Here is an 18,391-nt window from a genome sequence, read left to right on the forward strand (position 1 = left end):
AGAAGCTGGGCTCATGGGAAGCCTCCGTCGTCCGCGGCGAGGTCTCGGAAGACAATGGGGAGCAGGTGCCCTGCTACCTGGTTGCGGTGCAATCGCCAGGTCGGGGAGGGGGCAGCGAGTGCTGGACCGTGCCCAGGAGGCTCAGCGAGTTCCAACACTTACATCGGAAACTCAGCGGCCACTTCCCCTCCTTAAAGAAGGCTCAGTTGCCTTCTCTTAGCAGGCTGCCCTTCAAGTCTATAGATCAAAAGTTTCTGGAAAAGTCCAAGAATCAATTAAATAAGTTTTTGCGGATTCTGCTTTCAAATGAAAGGCTGGGCCACAGTGAAGTACTTTATGCCTTTTTGAGCCCTTCTCCAGACTACCTCAAGGGGCAGGGGAAAGAAAACACTTCTTCTTTAGCTTCATTTTTGGAAAGACTGCCTCGTGACGTCTCCTCCCACCGCGAGGAGGAAACCGAGGACAGTGACCTGTCGGATTCTGATGACGACGCGGATGGGAGGACAGATGCCTTGGCTGAGCCATGTTTCATGTTGATTGGGGAGATTTTCGAACTCCGGGGAATGTTTAAATGGGTGAGAAGGACATTAATCACTCTGGTACAGGTCACTTTTGGGAGGACCATCAACAAGCAAATCCGCGACACCGTGAACTGGATCTTCAGCGAACAGATGTTGGTTTACTATATCACCATTTTCCGGGATGCTTTTTGGCCAAATGGGGAATTGGCACCACCGACTGCAGTCAGAAGCGAAGAGCAAAGCCAGGAGACAAAACACAGAGCACGGCAAAAACTACTTGAAAACATTCCAGATGTGCTTCAGAGCCTTGTTGGACAGCAAAATGCCCGCCATGGTATAATAAAAATATTCAATGCCCTTCAAGAAGCAAGAGCCAATAAACATCTGTTGTTTGTACTGATGGAACTTCTGCTACTTGAACTGTGTCCTGAGGTGAGGACTCATCTTGATCAACTTACAGTTGATCAGGTTTGAAACTGCACAAATAAAATGCCAGAGAAATGTCTGTGTGATAATAGACACAAAATATTTGCCTCTTTTCCACCAAGGGCCTGACTGGGAGCCACACTGATTTTTATTTTGTTCGCTGCTCTCTAGTTTTATGTGAACTAAGCAGCACTGGGTGGGTAGGGTGGGCTGCGGTGGGGGGTTCTGATGCTGTAGTACAGGAAAAAATCCTGTTAATTATTGATTTTTATTTGAACAGTAATATAAACACTTTAAAGTTCAATATAGTGATTGAAATACAAATGTTAATACATGTTAAGACCCTAAGAAATATTTTAAATATTTATGAAACCAGTTTTTGAAATGAAGAAGTGTGAATATTGTACAGTTAATTTTCTCACTGAGGATGCTGAACTTTCCTATATTCTTTCATGCTTATTGAACATTGCTGTGCAATGGTTTGTGCAGTTATTGTGAAAATTTACTTGTCTTTATTTTTACCAAAGATTTTCCATAGTTTGAAGTATTCAAACTTCTAAATGAAAAGAAAAAAAAAAAAAAAAAAAAGACTCAGAATGGCTTTGGACTTCTGAAGCGCACCCCTGGAAGCTAAAAACAACAAATACTGCCTTCATAGATTCTGAAGGAAAAGTTTTCCCAACCTAGAATTCTATACTCAGCCAAACTATTGATATGGGATGAGGGTAAAATAAACACTGTTTCACACATGTACCCTTCACAGATAGCTACTACAGGACGTACTTCAGCAAAATGAGAGAGTAAACCAAGAAAGAAGATGACACGGATTCCAGGAATCCCACACAGGAGAAAGGGGGAAGGGGATCAGAAGGAAAGCTCCAGGTGAAGGTTTAAAAGCAGTCAGCGAGGACTGGAACAGGACAGAGGGCTCTGGGAGAGGCAGCTCTCCAGAAATTAAATGGAACTGATGTGACTGAGACTTTGGAGAATATTATTGTTAGGCATGTGTCGAAGATGTTGGCACATTTGAAAAAAAAATTACCCATGGGTTAGTAAAAAACTAGTCATAAGAAAAATTCTAGGTATTATCTACTCAAGGGAAAAATCAAGAAGGTTGTACAGGAATGGAAGCATGATTTTGATGCAGTAGCCGTGAACAGGATGTGCAGAATGGACCTAACCGTGACGGCTGGCGGGGCAACATTACAGATCTGGGAGAAGGGTGGGAACGGGGCAATCTGGAGAGCAGGTTCTCATCCGCCCCATGGGAAGTCCGCGGAGAGGTCCACGAGTTAACAAAGCGAAAACCAGCAGTCTGTTATTTGGAAACATCCTCTACCAGAGGAATCAGCTAAAAGAGCTGAAAGTAGTTCCCTTTGGGGTGCAGCAATGGGGATTGGGAGGATGAGGCAGGGGACCTGCTATTTTTTATTAGAAATCTTCAGTTCTGCGGGAATTCAAAGTATGCACTGACATTAATTTTAGCGCAATGCGGTCGCAGTTGATTCGTCTGGGGGAGGGTGGCGGCCGGTTGCTAAATCCTAGGCTCCCAGGATTGCTCCGAGGGTACCGGCGGCGGGGGCTCTTTCCCGGAGGCGAGGGCGAGGCGGGGGACTTGGCCAGGTCCCCGGCGGGAGGCGTGCAAGTATGGAGGGCGGCGAGAAAGGAACAGGCGGGACACGTTTCTTTTTGGGTGATGAAAACCAAGAGAGTTTATTAGGGGAGAGTACAAGCTTATATCGGGCATTTAGAGGGCGGGGTAGCTGTAAGGGTTAAAGGCTTGGATTGGTTCTGAGAGGGCGCGGAGGTTGATTGAAAAGGGGCGGGAGTTGCTCCGGTAACGGGGAGTGGGTGGGCAAGGTAAAGGGGGCGGTTTTCTCCAGCAAGCCCTCCCCAACGGTTTTTACTTTGGGGTGAGGAAATGGGGCCTGCATTCGGCTCCACTTTCTCAGGCCCGGGGGGCCGTGGAGGGCGCAACCACCCGTGCCCCACTACCTTTCCTAGGGGCTGATCAGTTCCCCTGGCCCAGGCCCGCCAAGTCAGAACTCGATAACAGTGTCCCGCAGCGCAAGTCAAATCAAAACAGTTGGCTACGGTTTTGTCTCATGGCTGCATCCCTGGAAGCCCCGCCTATTGCGGGGAGAGGGGCGTCACTGGCGCACCCCTGAGTCCAGGCCCTGGCTCCACGCCGTCTCCATCCCCGTGGCAACGGGATGCGTCCTCGAGACCGCCTGTGCGCAGGCGCCGGGCCGCTCCGCACCCGGCTGCGCCACGTAGGAGAGGACAAAGGCCCCGCCCTCTGACGCACTTCCGGTGTTCGTCTGCCCTGCCTCCGTCCCCGTCTTCTTTCTGTGCGGCCCGCGTCCTGGGCTGACCCAGCGTCCCCGCCCCCTCGCCCCCGCTCCCGACGGGCCGACACCCTCCCCGGGCCCCCTCCCCAGCCCCCTACTCGGGTGGGCAGTCGCTTCCCGGGGAGGCGGGAGGGTCCCAGACATGCCGCACTGGGTACAAACACAAACACATTCTCGGCCCTCACCTTTGCAACGCTTCCATGAAACCCGGACCCGTCCCTGGGGGCAGGCGAGACCCCGAGGGGCGTTCGGGAGGGCCGGGGGGCGCCCCCCGCAGTCCGCGTGCGTCAGCGCCGCCGCCGCGGGGCCTCCTGGGAGTTGTGGTGCGGGCCCGCCCCCCCGCGCTCTGCCCGGGCTGGCTGCGAACTACAACTCCCGGCAGGCACCGCGGCGGCCCCTGGACACTTGGGTGCTGGGGGCTCGCGGGCCGCCTCAGCGGGGTGGGCAGCCCGGCGCTGCGCATCCTGGACGGCCGCCGCACAAACCCGACAGACAGACTGACAGACTGGCCGAGAGACTCGGCGCCCCCCAGGGTCCCCCAGCGCCCCCGGGCCGAGCGGGCGGGACTGGAACTTCCGGGCAAGTGCGGGGTCAGCGGGAGCGCGCGGCCGGGCCCGGCCTGCTGGGGAGCGGGAGGCGGACCCCTGCCCCGGGCCCTGTCCGTGCCCCGCAGGGCCGGCGCTCGTGCCCAGGGCGGTTCCTCTCGGCGTCTCCCCATGGCCACAGGGGTGGAGGGCTCGGGACTTGCGCTGAAGCGCAGCAAGGCTGGCGGCCGGCCCCGGAGATCGCAGGCGTCAGGGCTGCAGCCCGAGTCTCAAGGCGGCACAGCCAGGCGGGTGAGCCCGTAGCTGGCTTGTGGAGCTTGCGCAGAGTGGGCTGGGGACCAGAGAGTCTGGATTTGCTGCTCTCGCCCTGTGGGTCTGGTAGGATTCCAAGTCCAAGGCGTTTGTTTTTGAGAGTTGTGAGTGGGGAGGGGGTGGGGGCAGAGTGACGACCTCCCACTCTGAGTTCAGAACCAACTGAGAAAATAAGCAAAGGGGCCAGAGCTGGGCAGAGCCCCCCATCTGCCTTCCCAGCTCCTGCCCATGCCAGCAGCCCTTCCTTGCCCGTCCTCTTGCCCTGGATGCAACAGGTGCCTTAGTGGCCATCAGTGGCGACGCCCCGGTCTTCAGGGGGTGTCCTGCTGCTGGCCAGTGCCTGAAAGTTGTCCATCTGGGTGACCAAAGTCAGAAGTGATGACAGCCCTGAACATTGCTTTGGCCTTTCCTTGAACTGGTGTCTTGGTGCTCAGCCCATCTGGGTTTCCTCTCCACCTCCGGGCTTCCCCTCTTTCTGAAAGGGCCAGACATCCCGGGCACCCAGGCTGTTGCTCTGCACCGTAGCTAGCTACGACTGCCACATGGCAAAAGCGCGGGACCCGCTGGTCTCTGGTTAGTTGATTCACACACAGTGTCAACTCAATTCAAGAAGTGTTGCGGGCACAAGGAGACAAGTGTCCTGCAAACGTCTGTTCTGTGGAGCGTTCTTGTGAATAGAGGCCATTCGCCAGCTTCTTAGCTAAACGTTTTTATGGCTGTTTAAAGCCGTTCCTATAAAATACTTGGAAATTAGGGAAAATGCCCTTTCTCACACCATCCAGTTTGTGTGGTTTGGAAATAGTTCTGCCTTGCAGGGTCTCCCGTTTCCTGTAACAAGAGAAACCAGTCATCCTGGAGTGCTCCTGGCTGCTCAGTCAATGGGTTAAGGTGGCAAATGCTAAAACTGTAAAACTGTCTCTTAAAACACATTTCTTCCCAGACTTGCTTGTTGGCTGCTTATTTGATTTGGTGTGCCCTGGGTCAGCAATGGCTGCTAGCTTCCAACAGAAAACCTTTCTGCCTGACCAGATTTGTGGCCCAGGAAGTAGCAGTTAGGAGCCTAGGATGCTGATGCGCGCTTGGGGTGTGTTTTAAGGTAAGTTCCGATTTTATTAAAACGTGTTTGTTGTCTGAGTTCCAACCCACTGACCTCCGCGGGACTGTAAAGTCTGGGATAAATTTCCCAGCGCAGTGGAGGCTTTGTCTCATGTGCTCAGCATTTGAAGTCTGAAGCATCACCGTGTGTTTACAGGAGGGACAGCAAGCAAAAGGTTCCTTGTGGCCCTTGTGCACATCTGAGGGCCCTGGGGGCTGTGCCAGCTGTGCTGGGCCGTGCCACCCACTCACTAGAGCCCCTCTGTCCACACAGGGCCACGTCACTGCGTGCTGTGGGCCCTCCCTGTGCTCAGTGTTTCTGGGCAGCCGTTAGCCCAGGTCAGCATGAGGGCACATGTCTTGGTGTCTGCGTTTCCACCGTGGCCTCTGGAGCGGCCTGGAGGGCTTGCTGTGCCGTGAGGGAGGTGGAGCCTGCCCTGCAGTCCCTGCGCCCAGAGCTGGCAGGGCTGGGGCAGGAAGCCCCCTGCTCTCCCAGCAGGGCTGGATGCTGGGAAGTCGACAGGAGGCAGCGGTGGCCACAGGGTCTTGGGGGCTCCATCCCCAGGGCAGGGCCCCATGCCCCGCCCCTCGGGTCTTCCTCACTCAGCACCTCGGGTGCCCGGGATGTTTGGCCCTTTTGGAAAGGGGACCAAGGCATGGGGGCCCCATGGTACGTGGTCCTCAGGCCAGCAGATGGTGCTCTCAGAGGGCCGGCCCCACCCAGAGGTGCCTGTCCCGTGGCCTGAGGGGAGAGGACAGTGGCAGCCAGGGAAGCCCACAGCATGAGTCATTTGTTGGGGGGCTCCAGTCCAGGGTGACCAGGCTGCCCATGGGACCCAGAGCACCCCACCTGCTTGTGAACAGTGGGATGGGCAGCGGGCCCTGTGCTGCGTCCCTGGAGGTCAGGGTTCCCCCAGCCCCCCTAGGCGGGCACACTGTGAGAAGAGCCCTCCTGAGCGGGGGGATGCAGGCCAAGCGCCAGGTGGGAGGCCTCTTCCTTCCTGGCTCTTGTTGCCATCGCCTACTCCAGGACCTACTCCAGGACCACACACGCGAGACCCTCTGGGACTGGAGGTCGGGTGCAGCTGGGCCCCAGGGCAGCAGCGACAAAGGCCAGGCTGTCCTGTCCTCAGGTTGCCCAGAGGTGGGAGGGAAGTGAGCAGAGGGGCTCTAAGGTCTGTTCTCTCTGCTCCAGAGGCAGCCTGCTGGGTGGGAAGGGACCAGGCCACGCAGGTCCATGCAGACTCCAGGCAGCGGGGTGGCCCACGCTGGACACTGGGCTGCCTCTTGAGCACAGAGGACAGACCTTAGAGCCCCGGGCAGGTGGGTACCAGAGGGGGAGACAGCCCCTGGGCGGGCAGCGTTTTGCTGGCAGGGGCTGGGGGGGAAACTGTCTGGCTGTGTCTCGAGATGCTTCCCAAATCCCACTTGTGTGTGTCAGCAGGGGCTGGGCAGAGGCGCAGGGGTGAGCACTGTCTGCTGCCCCGAGTGGGCAGCTGTGGACTGAGCCTGGGGCCCGGTGCTGCCTCCACCTGTCCCCTCTGTCCCTGCCCTGTTGGAGGTGTCTGGGGCGGCAGGTGGCCAGCAGCCTCGGGTGCTCTGTCCCCAGGGCTGGGAAGTCCGGGCTCCCGGACAGAGGGTGCGCCTGGCCCCAGAGTGACTGCAGCACCATTGCCACCAGCCACAGCCTTGAGACCCTCCTGGTTGGGGCTGGCCTCTGAGCTGGGCAGATGGGCGCCCCTCCCGGCAGGGCTCACCAGGGGCTCGCCTGCTGGCTCTGGTTTGGGTCTGGGCTGCCCGCCTGGGGACCCCTGCTGAGAGTAATAAGCTGTGTGCTGAAGGGCGGGGGGCGTTGCGGTCGCAGTTGACTCGTCTGGGGGGGGGGGAGGTGGCGGCCGGTTGCCAAATCCTAGGCTCTCAGGATTGCTTGGAGGGTACCGGCGGCGGGGGCTCTTTCCCGGAGGCGAGGGCGAGGCGGGGGACTGGGCCCGGTCCCCGGCGTAGGTGTGCAAAGTATGGAGGGCAGCGAGAAAGGAACAGGCGGGACACGGTTCTTTTAGGGTGAAGAAGCCAAGAGAGTTTATTAGGGGAGAGTACAAGCTTATATCGGGCGTTTAGAGGGCGGGGTAGCTGTAGAGGTTAAAGGCTTGGATTGGTTCTGAGAGGGCGCGGAGGTTGATTGAAAAGGGGCGAGAGTTGCTCCGGTAACGGTGTCTGGCAACAATGTATGCGCACTGGTGGTAATGGGAGTTGCACTGGCAACGGGGAGTGTCCGGGCAAGATAAGGGGGTGGGGAAAAGGCGGTTCCCTCCGGCAAGCCTCCCCTAACAGTGGTATTTTGGGTGAGGAAATGGGGCCTGCCTCCGGCCTCACTTTCCCAGGCCCGGGGGCTGCGGAGGGCGCTGTTCACCCGTACCCACTACCCTCCCCAGGGGTGGCCGATCCCCTGGCCCAGGCCCGCCAAGTCGAAGCACGTAATCAGTGTCCCGCATTTCCCCCTTCTTTTCTAATTAAAGGAAGAAGCTTACCGGAGAGGCCCGCTAAGGGATGAGGGAAGGGGGAGGTCGGGGAGGGGAAAAAGGGGTTGACGGTGGCTCAGCGAGGCTGGAGCTCGGCGTTGGTGTGGCGCCCGGGCGCTCGACAGGGGCCTTGCTGCTTGCGGGATGGACGAGGGTGGGGGGTTTAAAGTTGGAGGTTCAGAGAAGCTGGAGCTCGAGGTTGGTGCGACGTTCAGGCGATCGAGAAGGGCCTCGCGGTCGGCAGGTTGACCGGTGGTGGTGAGGTCGCGGAGGGTTGGTTGTCATCTCGGAGTAGGGAGCGTCAGAGGTGGCGAGTCGCTGGTACTGGACTTGCACTAACGAGGAGAAAATAGCATCCGTTTGTTTCCTTACAAGCTGGACAATTCTGCGGATAATGCAGGGTCCTAAGGTGAGAGCTAGAATAATCATTAGTAGGGGGCCGAGGAGAGGGAGGAGGTATGGGAGGAGGGGGGTAAAGATGTGGGACCAATAGCTGGTGGCTTCACGGTCTCTTTTGCGTTGTTCTAGTCCCTCTCGGACCTTTTTTAGGCTGTCTTCGGCGAGACCTGTGGAATTGGCATATACACAGCACTCTTCTCCTAGGGCGGCGCAAAGGCCTCCTTCTTTGAGGAGGAGAAGGTCGAGACCTCGGCGGTTTTGGAGCACGACCTCAGAGAGGGAATTGACAGAATTCTTAAGATGGGAAATAGCGTCTTGTAGGTGACGAATGTCCTCGTCAACAGCCGCCCGGAGGTGAGTTAGGGCGGAGCCTTGACTGGCTAATGCAGCGATTCCGGTGCCAGCGCCTGCAAGACCTAGGAGGGAGGCAATCGTGAGGACGGTGATGGGCTCTCGCTTTTGCAGTGGGGCAGGAGCTGCAGTTGTTTCCAGGCGGAGGAAGAAGTCTTCCTCGCTGTGGTATAGGACCCTAGGGATGAGGACAATCAAGAGGCAAGTTTCATGAGTTGTATTGAGGGTCAGTACGTTAAGGCAGGGGGTAAGTCCTGTAGAGGAGCAGAGCCATTGGGAGGAGTTATGAGGAATGAGAAATTTGGCAGAGCTGCTGGGAGATGAGTAGTTGGCACAAGCTGTGAGGTTGGGAGAGTTACTTGAGCGAGGGCGGATGCACTTTCCTGTAAAGGAGACTGAATGAAAGGTTAGGGGGACGGCAGAGGTATTCCAATTGCATTCCGAGGGGCTGTCCTCTGTGTTTTCTGAAAAGGAGAGGTTGGAGGCAACTGGCTCATACAGGGGGGAGGAAGTGGAGAGGCAAAGCCAACAAGAGGAGGTAAGATTGGGATAGGAGACATTTAGTGAGGTGAAGGTTGCTTGGATAAGGCTGAAGAGGGGAGAGGAGTAATGAGAGGGGGGTAGAAAAGGTTGGGGTGGTGGGGTTGGCGATGCGCTGTTTGTAGCTGAGGTGCGGTTTCCGGATGCGCTGCTTGTACTTGAAGTGCGGCTGGAGGGCTTTCGAGCGCAGGTTTCTTCGACTCTGGAGACAAAGGTGGCGAAAGGCTTACTTGGCTCCTGGAAGAGCTTGGTGAATTTATTAGGCCGACAGGCGGAGCAGTTGGCAAACGCTCGTAAGGCGATTCCCCAAAGGATAGGCCAAAAGGTGGCAGGTACATTAATATAAGCAGACGCATTTAGAAACGCTCCCGTGCCTAAATAGGCTTCCGGGTGATGATAGACTCCAGTGGCCGCGTCTTGCTCACTTTGCTTAGCTGCTTCCGCCTGGAAGTGAGCACGCCAATCAACAAACTGGCCGGGGTTAAGAATGGAACGGGCAAGCGAGGCCCAGTCTTGGGGGATGCAAAAATCCATGGCGAGATCCTTCAGTATTTGGGAAGCGTATGGGCTACCTAACCCGTCCTCCTTGACGGCCCTGCGAAGCTGCTTGATAGTATCAGAGTCAATGGGATACCAGTCATGCGGCCTCTGTGGGGTGGGGGCAAGGTTAAGAGGAAAACAGCGAAAAGCACGAGAGAAAGGAGGACGCGCCTGCAGAGGACTTGGCGCGGGAGTGGGGGTAGGGGGAGCGTTGCCCCAAGGGTTGCCTTGAGGTGCAGAAGGCAGCCAGGGGTTGTTAGTCGGCAGGGTGGGAGGAGCGGCGGCAGCTGCCGGTAGCGGCTCCGAAGGGGAGCTCGCCGGAGGGGGAGGTGGAAGTGGGAGGCCCCAAGCATCGCAAGACGGCGGCGCGGTGGGAGTGGCTAAGGCATAAGATGGCGGACTAGCTCCGCCCTGTGAAAGGGCGGGGTAAAGCGCTTGCGGTTTCCGGCCCAGCTTAGGGCTGACGTCATCGCCGGAGCACTTCCTCCCCTCGATGGAAGAAGAAGGAGGAGGAGGAAGTTCGCCATCTTGGCGAGGCTCAGTGTTATTTTGTTTTTTGGGAGTCACTTCGAGCGCGTTGTTAATCTGCTCGACTAAGGACTCTGTGTCCGAATCGTGGTCTACATTAGTATCGCTGTCTGAATCTGTTGACTGGGTTGATAGGGCCTCCTTGGATTTAATGGGGCCTCGATCAGGGGGGAGGGAGCCTTGAAGGCAGGAGCGGACGGTTATTAAGGTGGGGAGCAAGCCGGGAGGGAAGCGCTTGCTCTCATGTTCCATGGCGTTGGTGACCCGATCAATAAGGCGATCATAAGTAACAGGGTCCCAAAGATGGCAAGTGGTGAGCCATGGGTTAAAGGGCAGCAGGAGGTCCCAGTATACTTGCAGCTGCCGGACAGACACCTTACAGCGATGTGTGTCTAGGAGACCAGCCAGAGCACGAACTTGGGGTGCTTGGCGTGCAGATAGACGATTACCCATAGCGGAGTGAGAAAAGAAAAAAAAGGGGGGTTGATTATTGAGTAAAGAAAATGAGGTAAACCGTGGTCGCGAGGCCGAAGGAGACGGCGAGAATAGAAGGCAGGAGCCTCTAGTAGTGAGAGCAGTTTGGGGGGGGCGGTCGCAAAGAGGCACACCGCGCGAAACAAAGAAACAAAGACACAAAGGACCACAGCAAAGTAATGGAGGGGAAGAGGGAAAGCTACTGGAGGAAGAGTGTTAGGAGGAATGGGGGGACATAGGAAGAGAAGACGAAAGGTAGTCGGGGGTAAGAGTTAGGTTAACGCGGGAAAGGAAGAGCGGCCCGGGCGCGGAGCGGCGTGGGAGAGGCGGCTCCGGACTTGGAGCGGCGAGGGAGAGGCGGCTCCGCGGGGCGGCGAGGGAGAGGCGGCCCTTACTTTGCAGGCGAGGAGAAGGGGAGCTGGAGAGGCGTCCGGGCGAGCGGGTGGTTTTACTGGACCGCTGCGTGGAGAGGAGTTTTAATACCAGGGGCCCCACGTTGGGCGCCAGTTGCGGTCGCAGTTGACTCGTCTGGGGGGGGGGGAGATGGCGGCCGGTTGCCAAATCCTAGGCTCTCAGGATTGCTTGGAGGGTACCGGCGGCGGGGGCTCTTTCCCGGAGGCGAGGGCGAGGCGGGGGACTGGGCCCGGTCCCTGGCGTAGGCGTGCAAAGTATGGAGGGCGGCGAGAAAGGAACAGGCGGGACACGGTTCTTTTAGGGTGAAGAAGCCAAGAGAGTTTATTAGGGGAGAGTACAAGCTTATATCGGGTGTTTAGAGGGCGGGGTAGCTGTAGAGGTTAAAGGCTTGGATTGGTTCTGAGAGGGCGCGGAGGTTGATTGAAAAGGGGCGAGAGTTGCTCCGGTAACGGTGTCTGGCAACAATGTATGCGCACTGGTGGTGATGGGAGTTGCACTGGCAACGGGGAGTGTCCGGGCAAGATAAGGGGGTGGGGAAAAGGCGGTTCCCTCCGGCAAGCCTCCCCTAACAGTGGTATTTTGGGTGAGGAAATGGGGCCTGCCTCCGGCCTCACTTTCCCAGGCCCGGGGGGCTGCGGAGGGTGCTGTCGCCCGTGCCCACCACCCTCCCCAGGGGCTGATCAGGTCCCCCAGCCCAGGCCCGCCAAGTTGAAGCACATAATCAGTGTCCCGCAGGGCAGGGGGAGCATGTGTGTCCCAAGGAGTGGAGGAGCCCTCAGGCCCCGGGATCAGGGGGCCCTGCTACCCCAACCAGCCCCCACTTGGCTGTGCAGGGACGTCTGTGCTCTCGGCCAGGTCTCCCCACGCGAGAGGCCTGGCTTTCCCCCGGAGGGCTGGCGGGGATGCAGGGTGGGCAGCTGGAGGAGCGGGGAGGAAGGAAGCAGGGTGCAGCGGTGGCCCTCAGTCTGCAGGGCCTCCGCCGGGCCGGGTCTCGAGAAACAGCCCGTTTTCTTCCGAAAGCGCGCCTCACCTCACGTCTATCCCTGCGGTGCATGTCTGTTGATTCTCAGGGAGTACGAGCCGAGGGCGCTGTGCCGGCCACGCGGAACAGGACCACCCCTCTCATGGGGACGGCGGTGGGCTCACCCTGCCTCCTGCTCCCACAGCCCAGCCCAGCCGGGGCCTCTCCAGAGTCCCCCCAGCTCCCCCAGGAGGGGGCTTGGCCCGGGCGGGTCCCTAGGCTGAGCCCCCACCCTGCCTGGCTCCCCCTCCCCGCCCCCCGCCGAGGCGCGTCGGGCTCCGGGCGGGCTGGGCTGAGCGGCTGCCCTCTCCAGCAGGCCCCGACCGGCTCGCCATGGACCCGGACCCCCAGGCGGGCGTGCAGGTGGGCATGCGCGTGGTGCGCGGCGTGGACTGGAAGTGGGGCCACCAGGACGGCGGCGAGGGCGGCGTGGGCACGGTGGTGGAGCTCGGCCGGCAGGGCAGCCCGTCCACTCCCGACCGCACCGTCGTCGTGCAGTGGGACCACGGCTCCCGCACCAACTACCGCGCGGGCTACCAGGGCGCGCACGACCTGCTGCTCTACGACAACGCGCAGATCGGTGCGGCGGGGGCGGGGCCGGGGGCGGGGCGGGGCCGCGGAGGCCGCCACACCCCCTGATCCTGCCGCCCCCCCCCCCCAGGCGTCCGGCACCCCAACATCGTCTGCGACTGCTGCAAGAAACACGGGCTGCGGGGCATGCGCTGGAAGTGCCGCGTGTGCTTCGACTACGACCTGTGCACGCAGTGCTACATGCACAACAAGCACGACCTCGGGCACGCCTTCGAGCGCTACGAGACTGCCCACTCGCGCCCGTGAGTCCCCCGAGGGCGCTGCCCCCACCCCGCCAGGCCTCGGCCTCTGTGAGCTCTGGGGCTGGAGTCGCCTCCCCCAACGCCTGCAGCTGGACTGGCTGCGGCCGTGGTCCCTCTGGGGGCCTGGGTATGGTGCCTGGCAGGTCTGGGGAGGTGCGTGCTGTGGACGGGGTGTCTTCTTGACCCGGCCTAGCTCCACGGCCCAGGCCAGGCTCCTGGAGGAGCCCCAGGCCTGGCGGGGGAGATGCTACTGGGGGCTCGGGGTCCCTGCACTGTGGTCAGAGGGAGGCAGGCTCTGAAAGGGGGCTCCCTGGGGGGCCGGGCCCCCTGAGCTGTGGCCCTTGCTCCTTGACCCCCCTCCCCCAAGGCCTAGCAGGGTGACCACTGGGTCTGGGTGCAAGGTTCAGCCTGCACTCCCGGTTCCTTGTTTCCTGCGTGCTGGACTTTCCCCCTGTCTCAGTGCTGAAAGGGGTGCCCGGCTTGGGGAGGCTGCAGGGGGGCCTGGGCCCTTCCGGCAGGCATCGGGGTGCTGGAGAAGTGTGGTTTGTGGACTGGCCTTCTACAGCGTGGGGGGTGCCGACCTGCTGGGCCTGGAGCCGGGACCCCTGCCTTGTCCTGCAGCCCCCAGCCGGGGTGAGAGCAGAGTGGAGCGGGGCCGCCGGGCACCCTCCACCCTGGTGGCTGAGGCCGTGCTCTCCTGCAGTGTCCCGCTGAGTCCCCGCCAGAGCCTCCTGAGGATCCCGCTGCGGGGCATCTTCCAGGGGGCCAAGGTGGTGCGCGGCCCCGACTGGGAGTGGGGCACCCAGGACGGTGAGTGGGCGGCCGGGGCGGGTGGGCGCGGCTGGGCCCCGTGTGCGTCTCAGCGGCCTGGCGGTGTCTCGGCAGGCGGGGAAGGGAAGCCGGGCCACGTGGCGGACATCCGAGGCTGGGACGTGGAGACCGGCCGCAGCGTGGCCAGCGTGACGTGGGCCGACGGCAGCACCAACGTGTACCGCGTGGGCCACAAGGGGAAGGTGGACCTCAAGTGCGTGGTGGCGGCAGCCGGCGGCTTCTACTACAAGGAGCATCTGCCGCAGCTCGGTGGGGCCGCTGTCCCCTGCCCCGCGCACCCCCCGCCCCGCCCTGGCTTTTCCCCTACAGGGCAGCCCCGCACTCCCGCCTTCCCGCCTTCCCGCAGGCCAGGTCTGGGACCGTCCCGCACACCGGGTCCCCGCACACCCACCACGCCCCCTCCTCCCCTCGCCGGAGCCCCTGGCTGGCAGAGGGAGCCCCAGGGAGTGGGGCGCGGTCTCAGGCCCATCCCCCGCCGCCCCCAGGCAAGCCCGCCGAGCTGCAGCGGAGGGTGAGCGCCAACGGCCAGCCCTTCCAGCACGGAGACAAGGTCAAGTGTCTACTGGACACGGACATCCTGAGGGAGATGCAGGAGGGTCACGGTGGCTGGAACCCCAAGATGGCAGAGGTGGGGAGCGCCCCCTCCGCGGTGCCCCCTCCCCCATTTTTGGGACCCCCTAGCCCTTCTCCTCCCTTAAGAGCCCGGCCCAGCCCGGCCACAGCCCCCATGACCCGCCGCAGTTCCTCGGGCAGACGGGCACGGTGCACCGCATCACAGACCGCGGCGACGTGCGTGTGCAGTTCGACAGCGAGACGCGCTGGACCTTCCACCCTGGGGCCCTCACCAAGGTGCGTGGGGCAGGGGCATGGCCAGCCGGGTCAGCCCCCGGGGCCACTCATCTGCCCATTAACTCCACCTGATACGCCTGCCCCGTCCTGGGTGTGGTCCGTGGGACCCTCAGTGTGAGACCCCAGCCCCAGGGAAGGCGGAAGCTGGCGGGATGGAGGCGGGGCTGGGGGCTGGGAACTGGGTTGGAGGGGCAGGGGCGCTGCAGGATGGAGCCGGGAGCCGCGTGGTCCCGGGAAGCCGGCAAGGTGGCTGGTCTGCCTCTCGGGGTGACCGCTCATTAATGTGTTGTGGGGAGCAGAGGGAGCACCCGAGGGGTGTGGGTGGACAAAGGGAGACGGCAGAGGTGAGAGCAGTCTGGGAAGCAGGGTGATGGTGGGGAGGTGGGTGGGCAGTGTTTCCATGAGGGCTCCCAGGGGGCTCAGGAGGTGGGCCACCCCTGCTCAGCTCTGGACCTGCAGCCAGGAAGCTGGGGGCCTCTGGGGAGGGCCCCGGAGGGAGGCAGGTGACCGGGCAAGGGGAGGGGGAGGGGAGGCTGGTGTCCTGGGGGACCTTAGCCCTGGTGAGTGTGACCTGGACATGCTTGGGGGCAGAGCTGTGTTCTCTGGTGCTCTGTGGGACAGCCACGCTGTGCTGGGGGCCCTCATGGACCTTTCTGCCATACAGTACAACTCCTTCTGGGTGGGAGATGTGGTCCGCGTCATCGATGACCTTGACACGGTGAAGCGGCTGCAGGCTGGGCACGGCGAGTGGACAGATGACATGGCCCCTGTGAGTCGCCTTCCCCTCCTGCCGCCCACTCCCCACTGCCCCTTGGGGACCGGCCCGTGACCTGCTTTCTCCCTGCACAGGCCCTGGGCTGCGTTGGGAAAGTGGTGAAGGTTTTCGGAGATGGCAATGTGCGCGTGGTGGTGGGTGGCCAGCCGTGGACCTTCAGCCCCTCCTGCCTGGTGGCCTACCGGCCTGAGGAGGATGCCAACCTGGACGTGGCCGAGCGGGCCAGAGAGAACAAAAGTATGAGTCCCCAGCTCGGCAGTCGTGGGGGCTGGGCCTGGCCAGTGCTCACCTCTGCCCTGCCCCCAGGCTCCCTGAGCGTTGCCCTGGACAAGCTGCGGGCCCAGAAGAGTGACCCTGTGCTCCCGGGGCGGCTCGTGGTGGAGGTGGCGCTGGGCAACGCAGCCCGGGCCCTGGAGCTGCTCAGGCGGCACCCAGAGCAGGCAAGGCTCCTGGGACCTCCGACCCGTGTGGCCAGTCCCGAGAGAGGGGGCGTGGCCGGGCCCCGACTGACCTGCTGGCCTTCCCGCAGGTGGACGCCAAGAACCAGGGCAGGACTGCTCTGCAGGTGGCCGCTTACATGGGTCAGGTGGAGATGTTGCGGCTGCTGCTGCAGGCGCGGGCAGGTGTGGACGTGCCTGACGACGAGGGCAACACGGCCCTGCACTACGCGGCCCTGGGGTGAGACCTGTGGTAGGGACATGGCCCGCGGCAGGGACGGCATGGGGAGCGGGGTGTGGCAGCCCAGTGGCCCTTGCACCTGCTCTCTCACTCAGGAACCAGCCCGAGGCTGCCCGGGTGCTCCTGAATGCGGGCTGTGGTGTGGACGCCCTCAGGGCCTGCCGCTGCACCGCTCTCCATGTGGCCGTGCAGAGGGGCTTTGCGGAGGTGGTGCAGGTCTTGTGCGAGCACGGCTGCGATGTCAACCTACCGGTGAGTGCCGCCTCCCGGGGCTCCCGGCCCCGTCCCAGGGTCAAGGGGCAGCAGTGGCGGCCTCCCCATTGAGTGACCCACCTGCCGGCAGGATGCCCACTCTGACACGCCCCTGCACTGTGCCATCTCGGCGGGTGCCGGCGCCAGTGGCATCGTTGACATCCTCACCGAGGTGCCCGGCATCGACATCACCGCCACCAACAGCCAGGGCTTCACGCTGCTGCACCATGCCGCCCTCAAGGGCCACCTGCTGTGAGTTGGGGGCCGGGCGGACCCTCTGCCAGGCGGCTCCCACTGCGGTGGCCAGGCCTTTCGAGACAGGCTCAGACCCAGGACGGCTCTCACCCCTCAGGGCCGCCAGGAAGATCCTGGCACGGGCACGGCAGCTGGTGGACGCCAGGAAGGAGGACGGCTTCACGGCGCTGCACCTGGCCGCCCTCAACAACCACCGGGACGTGGCCCAGCTCCTCATTCGGGAGGTGCGGTGCAGGGTGGCTGCGGGGTGGGAGCGTCTGGGGCCCTGCACTGAGCCTGTGCTCCCCGCCCCAGGGCCACTGTGACGTGAACGCGCGCAACCGCAAGCTGCAGTCGGCGCTGCACCTGGCAGTGCTGCAGGCCCACGTGGGGCTGGTCCCGCTGCTGGTGGGCGCCGGCTGCAGCGTCAATGCTGAGGACGAGGATGGCGACACAGCCCTGCATGTGGCTCTGCAGCGGCACCAGCGGCTGCCCCTGGTGGCCGATGGGGCTGGGGGAGACCCAGGGGCCCTGCAGCTGCTGTCCAGGGTGAGGACAAGTGAAGTCGGGCCAGGCCTGCCCTGGGCTGCAGGCTCCCGTGGGGCCTGAGTGACTGCCCACCTGCAAGGCCAGCCCGGACCTTGGGCAGCTGAGGGTCCCGTGTTCAGCACATGGTGTCTCTGTGGCAGACAGATTGGGAAGGAGAGTGGGTGTGGGGGGTGTGGGGCTGTTTCAGGGGAGTCGACCCCTTTCTGCAGTCCTGGCAGGGGCGGCTTCTTCACAGCCTCAGATGGGGGTGGGGGTGGGGTGCCCATCCCTGTGCCCAGGCTGCTGGGGTGTGCGGGAGGGAGGCGGGTGAGTGGAGGCTACCCCAGAGCCTGGCGGGCCCACCCCTCACCTGGGTCATCTCGCTGCCCAGCTACAGGCCTCGGGCCTCCCGGACAGCGCAGAGCTGACGGTGGGTGCGGCCGTCGCCTGCTTCCTGGCGCTCGAGGGCGCCGACGTGAGCCGTGCCAACCACCGCGGCCGCAGCCCACTGGATCTGGCCGCCGAGGGCCGCGCGCTTATCGCCCTGCAGGGCTGCGCGCAGCGCTTCCGGTGAGCGCACCCCGGGTGCGGGGGGCGAGGGCGCCCCGCGGCCGCCCGGGCCATTTAAAGCTCTCTCCTCCAACTGCAGGGAGCGGCCGGCGGCGACGGGCGGCGGGGGTCTGGGCGCGAGCCCCCCCGCCGCGGGGCCCGAGGCCGCGGAGTGCCTGGTGTGCTCGGAGCTGGCGCCGCTGGTGCTCTTCTCCCCGTGCCGGCACCGTGCGGTGTGCGAAGGTGAGTGCGAGCCGCCCGAGGCGGCGTGGGCGGCCCTGCCCTGTCCAACCGTGCCTCCCGCCCTGCAGAGTGCGCGCGCCGGATGAAGAAGTGCATCAGGTGCCAGGTGGTCGCCAGCAAGAAGCTGCGCCCAGGTGGGTGTGCGGCAGGGGCGGGGCCCGGCACGCTCCCGCCCGCCGCCGCCCGCCCCCTACCGCCCGCTCCCCCCCGCCCGCAGACGGCACGGAGGTGGAGAGCGCCGCGCCCGCGCCCGGCCCGCCGCGGCAGCTGGTGGAGGAGCTGCAGAGCCGCTACCGGCAGATGGAGGAGCGCATCACCTGCCCCATCTGCATCGACAGCCATATCCGCCTCGTGTTCCAGTGCGGCCACGGCGCCTGCGCGCCCTGCGGCTCTGCGCTCAGTGCCTGCCCCATCTGCCGCCAGCCCATCCGCGACCGCATCCAGATCTTCGTGTGACCGCGGCCTCCCCGCGCCCCCGAGCCGCTCGGCTCCAGCCGGCCGCCCGCCCCCGTATTTTATAAAAGGATTCACGGAGTCTGCCTCCTGCTGCGTGCCTGGGCCCGGGGCCGGGCCGGGGGACCGA

At 62.4% G+C, this 18,391-nt stretch overlaps 2 protein-coding genes across 3 annotated transcripts in view; both read left to right on the forward strand.

The window, feature by feature from the left end:
* The window catches only part of LOC119514912 (sorting nexin-25-like), a 1,291-nt gene extending 227 nt beyond the window's left edge, over positions 1-1,064 (forward strand). The window contains exon 2 of the mRNA XM_037810698.1: positions 3-1,064. Coding sequence (XP_037666626.1) covers positions 3-995 — 993 coding nt within the window. The 3' untranslated portion in view covers positions 996-1,064. The remainder of the gene's footprint in view (positions 1-2) is intronic.
* Positions 1,065-5,095: 4,031 nt separating this feature from the next.
* On the forward strand, positions 5,096-18,342 carry MIB2 (MIB E3 ubiquitin protein ligase 2). 2 transcript variants are annotated; one of them, XM_037828788.1, is made up of 19 exons: positions 5,096-5,251; positions 12,350-12,616; positions 12,698-12,869; positions 13,573-13,679; positions 13,755-13,949; positions 14,186-14,328; positions 14,442-14,549; positions 15,214-15,318; positions 15,399-15,561; positions 15,631-15,764; positions 15,854-16,002; positions 16,098-16,254; positions 16,346-16,506; positions 16,607-16,733; positions 16,804-17,037; positions 17,408-17,586; positions 17,666-17,808; positions 17,877-17,942; positions 18,026-18,342. In XM_037828788.1, the coding sequence occupies exons 2-19, from the start codon at positions 12,370-12,372 to the stop codon at positions 18,262-18,264; spliced, it is 2,829 nt and encodes a 942-aa protein (XP_037684716.1). In that variant the 5' UTR covers positions 5,096-5,251; positions 12,350-12,369; the 3' UTR covers positions 18,265-18,342. The 2 variants fall into 2 exon arrangements, with proteins under 2 accessions (XP_037684716.1, XP_037684717.1); XM_037828789.1 differs by having other exon boundaries at positions 14,454-14,549.
* The last annotated feature ends 49 nt before the right edge of the window (positions 18,343-18,391 follow it).

Source organism: Choloepus didactylus, chromosome 2 (genome assembly GCF_015220235.1).
Source record: "Choloepus didactylus isolate mChoDid1 chromosome 2, mChoDid1.pri, whole genome shotgun sequence".
In the NCBI taxonomy this organism is placed as follows: domain Eukaryota; kingdom Metazoa; phylum Chordata; class Mammalia; order Pilosa; family Megalonychidae; genus Choloepus; species Choloepus didactylus.